This window comes from Juglans regia, chromosome 5 (assembly GCF_001411555.2).
Source record: "Juglans regia cultivar Chandler chromosome 5, Walnut 2.0, whole genome shotgun sequence".
Classification (NCBI taxonomy): domain Eukaryota; kingdom Viridiplantae; phylum Streptophyta; class Magnoliopsida; order Fagales; family Juglandaceae; genus Juglans; species Juglans regia.
Window position 1 is genome coordinate 18318331 of NC_049905.1, and position 7715 is coordinate 18326045.

The 7715-nt window shown below is 39.1% G+C and overlaps 1 protein-coding gene across 1 annotated transcript; it reads right to left on the reverse strand.

Moving 5' to 3' along the window:
• LOC109001081 lies at nucleotides 1–7155 on the reverse strand. The gene is made up of 8 exons (XM_018978206.2): nucleotides 6873–7155; nucleotides 6661–6701; nucleotides 6510–6573; nucleotides 6049–6237; nucleotides 5271–5342; nucleotides 800–975; nucleotides 586–704; nucleotides 1–115 (listed from the first exon to the last, which is right to left on the reverse strand). Exons 1-7 carry the CDS (start codon nucleotides 7008–7010, stop codon nucleotides 587–589), a joined length of 798 nt encoding a protein of 265 aa, XP_018833751.1. The 5' UTR covers nucleotides 7011–7155; the 3' UTR covers nucleotides 1–115; nucleotide 586.
• Nucleotides 7156–7715: the final 560 nt, after the last annotated feature.

The following is a 7715-nucleotide window of genomic DNA, read 5'->3' on the forward strand; positions in this document are numbered from 1 at the left end:
GAAAAAATTGTAACGATGAGATGAAATGAGAATGATTGTGAAAACAAACAAGCTCGAAAAACTGCCATCATCACGATTTTCCATACCCATACTTTTCATAAGTCAGTGTCACTCGCTGCAAATAACAAGCCAGGAAAGCGGAATCAATAATATCATCCAGCGAAATAAAGGGTGCTAGTAGGATCATCATTATTATCCTAAATATATCATAATCATCATGTGTTATAGATCGACTTCGATATCTCTAGGTGTGGCAGCAGGGGCTATCCCCCCGCCCCCGCATGGACGGGCGGGCTACCTTGCACCACACATGCGGGGGCGGGGCCCTTGCCCCGCATGAAGGACCACTAGGGGGGGGGGGGGGGGTAGCACACCTAGATATCTCTTATCTATGAAAAATGATTAGATAGTTCCGAAATAATTCTATCACAAAATGCCATACCATAAGCACTAATTTTAAATATAATGAAATAATGTAATTGGATGAGAGTACCATATGTCCATATTCCGAGAGTACCGAATAATTACTCCTGATCTATAACCATTCTAACAAAACAGCAAGTTGAGAAATTGCATTATCCATACCTCATTTCTCTTCCAAAAGAAGAGATGTGCAGGAAAGAAGGGATGACAGCTCCTCCTCATTAGCCAAACCAAAGCCTTGCCATCTTATTCTACCAAATTTGTCGAGAAGAAACATATACCTGCAGAGTGAAAATGACAACAAATGGAAGTTTGTAAACTAATAACTTCATCTGGCTCTCCACTAAATAAGCTAGGCAATGGAAATCTTTTGTACCCGGTGAGAAGGTTCAGAATTTTCAGATCTTTTCGGAAGTAATAATGGTCACCAAATGAATATACAATTTGCTTCTGAACTGCATCCTTCCCTCCATGATTAGATTTCTTCATCATCCGAAGCAGCAGCTGCTTAATAGGGTTCCAGCATAAAAACCAAGAGTCTATAAATGACACCTGCAAAAAAAAAAAAAAAAAAAAAAAAATCATTGATGATCTAAATATAAAAAACTCAAAGTTGTCCACTACAAATTACTAGAGCATCCTCAACATAACAACAAGACATGCAATTTATTATATCCTAATGTTTGATACTTGTTAACTAAAACCAATGAAAATTTTTGTTACTTAAAATACATTTCTATCCATCAATAATGCACACCCTTGTATCTCATCTCGAATGAGCCAACCATTTAACAGAGTCTACCTGGAATCTTTTGCTTACAAAGTTTTTTGGACAATTAACTTTGCTTCCAAAGTTTCTAAATATATTTTTTTCCAAAGAAACTGGCTGCAGTAGAATGGTAGTGTCAAAATGGGTCTTTAAACAAAGCCCTTATAAGTGTCTGCACTCTGCATTACAGGAACCTTCTGTACTAGTGTTATTTTGGATGTTTAATTGTTTCAATCATATTGCTGCTTTAATGTTCTGATCATTAAGTCTGTTTTCAAAGTCGTACAGATTGTATGCAGGAAAGAAAACCTAATGAACATATCAATCATTTCATGTGCACAAGTGACAATTTGATTGAGAAAATACGGTCACTATCCAACAACTCCATTGAGAAACAAGGGAAAAAAATGTGGACATAACAACTCTGGCACTTAAGTCTTGCAAAACATCTATTTTTTTTTACAAAATGGATAATTTCATTAATAAGAACAATAAGCATAGCCCATGTACACAAAACATATACAAGAGTTGTCAATTGTCCTCATTGCCATCAGGACCACTAACAACAGATACAAGAAAGTCGTGGACACTTGGTCCACTAAAATCTATCGCAATTGACCACTTAAATAAAGTGTTAAGGACCACCAAGGGTGGTGGCTCAACGGTCCTGGGTTACTCCCATGGGTTTGGCATATACTTTTTTTTTTTATAGGTAATCAAAGATGTTGTATTCATAGAAATAGGTAAAGCCCAGGTACACATGAAGTATACATGAAAAACGCCTAGCGAGAGGTTACAGTAGAAAGAAGAAAATCATGAACACTAAGACCATTACAATCTATAGTTCCCGCCCAAAAGAACAATAACTTAAAAAAGAAAACTTTAAGCTCCTCCAATGTTCTCTCTTGATCATCGAAACATCGAGCATTTCTCTCCCTCCAAATACACCAACACAAGAATATTGAGACCAATCTCCAAATTGCCGCTACCTGAGGATTGCCCGTATAGATCTCTCCAGCTTGCGAGGAAATCCACCAATTTGCAAAGCATAATCCAAGACAATCCGACTATTGAGAAAAAATCATCCCATATAACCTTGGCCACCTCGCAATGTAAAAGCAAATGATCAACAGACTCCCCATGCTTCTTACACATACAACACCAATCTAGGACAATAACCCGTCGTTTCCTCAAATTATCAGTAGTGAGAATCTTGTCCAAAGATGCTGTCCAGACAAAGAAAGCTGCTTTTGAGGGAGCTTTCATCTTCTATATACTCTTCCACGGGAACATTGACAATCCGGAGTTTGTTAGCTTTTGATAAAAAGAACTGACAGAGAAAATACATTTCTTTGAATGATTCCAAAGCAACCTGTCTCCGGTGCCCCTTGGAATACTAGCAGAATATAATGTCGCAAAGAACACCGTAATCAACTCCACCTCCCAATCATGAACTGCCCTAATGAAGTCAATATTCCATTGAGGGGTGCCGTTTGAAATGACCAGAAGATCAGTGATCAATGCCTCCTTTACTCTAGCAAGCGCAAATATGGCAGGAAAGGTATCTCGCAGACACAAAGGTTACCACACCAAATATCAAACAAAAAACGAACACGAGAACCATTGCCTACAATAAAATGTTCATGTCCACGGAAGGACCCCCAAAGGCTCCTAATATTTTTCCACACACTCACTCCATGAGTGCCTCGTATCTCCTTCGAGCACCATCCTCCCCAAACTTCCCCAAACTGAGAGTCTATAACAGAATTCCACAAGGCCTCCCTTTCATTTTGGTACCTCCACAACCACTTACCCAACAGAGCTTGATTGAATTTCATCGAGTGGCGAATCCCCAATCCTTCCCCAGAAATTGGAGTACAAACAGTTGACCAACTAACCAGGTGGAATTTAAACTCATCCCCCAATCCACTCCATAAGAACTCCCTTTGTAACTTCTCAATGCAGTTAGCCACCTTAGTGGGAAGTGGGAACAAAGATAGAAAATAAGTGGGTAAGTTTGAAAGAGTGCTTTTGATCAAAGTCAACTTACTGCCTTTCGACAAATAAAGCCTCTTCCAAGCTGCCAATCTGCGCTCCACCCTTTCAACTACATCATTCCAGATCCTTACGGATTTAAAAGAAGCATCCAACGGTAAGCCAAGGTACTTCATAGGAAGCGAATATATCTTGCATCCCAAGGTAGTAGCTAAAATCTCCACGTCGGGAACAACCCCCACTGGCACTATTAGGTCTTGGATTCAACCCGAATATGGATTCGCTTTAGACTATTAGTATTAGCAGCCTAAGGATTCATTGCATTCCCTAGTAAGGTTGGGATCTAGGCTATGGTTCTAACTCAACTTGAGGGTGCGTTTGCACTTCCCACCATCTAGGCTCAATTCCTAGCAGGTAGGGTGCTATTATGATCATGCCCAGGTAGGGGGCGCCACCTTTGGTTGCTCTCCCTCCTACCCCTTTTGATAAAAAAAAATTGAGTGTTAAGAAAGAAGACTCTAAGCTCATCCATTGTCTACTCATGATCTATGAAGCTTCCATCATTTATTTCTCTCCAAAGGCACCACATAAGGCATAAAGGGGCCATCTTCCATATTGAAGCAGTTTGTGGATTGCCATGTAAGACCGTCTAATTTGCTAGAAAGTCAACCAACCTTGTAGGCATCACCCAAGCTAATCCCACCCTCCCAAAGAAGTTGTCCCATATGGTTCTAGCTACCTTGCAGTGTAGAAGCAGGTGATCAACAGTATCCCCATACCTTTTGCACATGCAACACCATTTCTTCACAATGATTCAACATTTTCTAAGTTGCTATGATAAGAATCTTCCCCAAGGAAGCTGCCCAAACAAAAAAAGCTGCTTTTAGAGGCACCTTAGTCTTCCAAACACTCCTCCAGGGAAAATCATTAGTGCAAGAATGGTCCGGGCCTCATAGAACTAATGGATGGTGAATTTTCTTTTGTTTTTTAGGAGCGCCAGAGAACCTATTCTACATCCCCCCCCCCCCATTCTAGTGGAGTATAATAAATTATAGAACTCTGTGAAAGCATCAACTTCCTGATCTTGTGCTGTCTTGGAAAAGCTGTCATTCCAAGAAGGAATACCATTGGAAAGTCTGAGAAGATAAGCTATTGATGCCTCTTGCACTCTCGCAATCCCATAAACTTCAGGAAAGCTTCCTTGAGGACTCTCTCCACACCCTAAATCATGCCAGAATTTTATTTTACATCCGTCACCACCTCAAAGCGAGCATCTTGAGAGAAAACCTCTCGTCCTCTTCTTATATGCTTTCACAAGCCCACCCCATGTGAACCTTGCATCTCGAGCACCATCCACGCCAAGCCCCACTGAACTTTGAGTCAATTATAGCCTTCCACAAAGCCTCCCTTCCTTGTTGGTAGTGTCACAACCATTTCCCCACTAGAGTTTGGTTGAAAACCAGCAAGTTGCAAACTCCCAACCCTCCCCCTGAGATCAAAGCATAACTTTGCCCAATTCAAAAAGTTAAATTTGAACTCATCTTCCATCCCTCCCCCATAAACATTCACGTCCTAGCTTTCTCTATATATTTGACTCGCCATCTTTGGGGGAGCAGAAATAAGGAGCAAAAAGAAATACAAATACAAATATAAAATATAATTCTCCTGGCTGTGAGGTAAAATATGACTTTCCACATATTGCCATCAGGATATACAGTATTCATGGGAAGGCTTCAAGTTTTCAGCATGCTTAACCAGATGGTGAAGGGAAGTAATTGGAGCAATTAGAGAGCCAACAAGCCCTTGCTTCTTCTCAGAAACTCTTTTTGCACATTTATATGCAACTTTAAAAACAGATGGTAAAAACATTAACTGAGCTATACTTGCATTGAACAGAAACTTAGACTGACCTCCTGAATCTACAAAGATTGGAAAAGAGAACTTGGGCACAATAGATACAAAGATGAAGGGATCATATTCTGGATTAGATCTCACTGATCTTACAAAACCTGCAATGTTGGCTATTGTCCCTCAAATACAGGGAGAAGTTATTGAATGAATCATATATATAAAGTTTTTATACCTCATATAGCTGAACATCATCTGAATTTCTGTAAGTATCTAGAAAAGGTCCACTCCAAGAATCAATCATTGCCTGTCAAGGAAATAACAATGGATTGTAGCAGCAACAGCAAGATAAAAGAAATTAAAAATGCCAACCAACCAATTCTCCCCCTTGATTATTAATAAAAATTTTATTAGAGAACAAACAAAGGAGTAAGTACCCCAACCAACCAACCAAGTTAATTTTTGGAGATATAGGATCTGGGCAATTCTAGGCTTTGGCTTAAAAAGAAGAAGAGGAATTAGTTCATTCATTGATACTTTAGTTAGACAACTTAATTAGTGGAGTTACATAAAACACAATCAAGTGAGAGAGAGAACTGAACCGTTATGGGTTAAGTACATAATCGGTCCCTAGATTTTACAGTCATCCTTTTGCTCCACAAGTTATAAGTTTAATAATTTTGATCCTTAAAGTGGTAACTATTCTCAATTAAGACCCTCTGTCAGATTTCCGTTAGAAAAAACATGATATGTCATGCATCGAAAATTACTCAAAAAAATTCTAAAATTAGTTAAAAACTGAAAAAATAGAGATAGCCTATGCAACCATATATTCATCAACCACTAAACATATCACATGCCTTTCCTCCATATTAAAAGGTGTCATACAAAACATCAAGAGTAAGAAGCATATCCAACTTGTTGCATTCACTTACAACAAGAAACAGCAACCAGAATTTGGTGCAACACCTGCTATATTCGTGCACTGCACAAGAGTAGGTAAAGTTCTATACCTGGGAATTTGCTCGGAATGAAAGACATATCAAAGATGCCTTTGGGAGGGCTGCTTTGTCAGCAGCAACCATATCTCCATTGGAAGTGATGGGGAGCTTCAATGTTTTACCATCAGAGTAGTTCACTTCTAAGCCAGGAAACTTCATGGCTGCCACTGCAGGAATTATAATTTTATTTGCCGTTGCAATCTGCATACCACACATAGGATCAAACTAGGCATATTACTCACACCAAAAAAATGAACTCTCTGGCTATCTCAGCACACTCTGTAATCATCCCATGTAAGCTACAGAAAGTGATTTTGAAATCCTTTCAAATCTAATATACGACCACATCATTCCACCTCTACCCCTACACCAATACACGATACAAACCATTCCTTCAAGCAAACGGATAATTATTCTCAACAAAATTTTTATTAGCCCAGCAGAAGATATGGAATTGTGTGCTCTCTACGTACCTTACCACCATGTTGATTGAGCTCTGAAATATCCGCAAAGTATCCCCGGTTCATCTCATCTGCACTGTCCTAAATCACATTAGCAATTACTTCAAGAATTTTCACATAGAAATAGTCTCTAAGAAAAAATAATTAGAAACAGGAGACTCACAGTCGAGCACGCTCTTTCTCGATTGCCGCCTTGTTTCCCAGCTACAGTTAAAAGTTTTTTTAATCAAAAAGAAAGAACGTAAAACACAGTTGAAGTGTTAGCTACTGGAAGAAAATGACGAGGAAACGAAAAAAAAATTTAGCTTCTTTAGTTGTCTTGATTTTACATTATTTAAAAAATCAAACGGCAAAAGAAAAGAAACATGAAGATGCCTGGTAAATGTCGAAGAAGCGAATGGAGGACCCTCGAGCCAAATGCTGTGAAGGAAGCAGGAAGAGCTTCTCTTGGTGCCTCGAAAGCCGAGCACTGAGCACCGAAGATCGGGGTATCAATCGCTTCAAACTCTGCATCGTTGCGTTTGGGTGGGTAGTTAGGTGATCTCAGAGAGGTGACTCTCTCTCTCTCTCTCTCTGTGTAAGAACCCTGCGACGAAGAACTGTACTCTGAACAATAGTCTATCTTCTCTGCAAAGTGCAAACTGGGGTTCGCATAAGGCTTGGCTCGGGCAACACTACCTTGACAGTATGGGCCTATTTCTTATAACGTGGAAAGGTTCAGTATGTTTGTATTTGGGCTGGACGTTTGTATTTGAAAGCAAAGTGGGCTTACGTGTTAATGGATTACTTGGTGGGTCAATATTTTCTGATCATTCCTCTTCTCTTTTGTAGACATGTTTTATTATAGAGAAATTCTACATGAAAGTCTTATACCATATACCTCTATCTAATTAATATGTGATTTATTATTTTTTTTCATTCTATATTAATGCTTAAATATGCCTGTTTAAATTAAAAAGACAAAAATGACAAATCACATGTTAATTAGGTGAATGTGTGTAATGTAAAACTTCCTTTGTAGATAGGAGTGAAAACTATTCGGTCCGGACCGGATCGAAATATTACTTAATGGTCGGTTTTGGTCCTAGTTGTATGGAGATATTGGGAATTGGTCCGGTTTCGGAATTGAGTTTTTTCACCCCAGATCAGACCGGACCAACCGTATTTGATGAGTGTACGAAAGTGCACTATAAATATCCCATTATTAGATTAAAATGC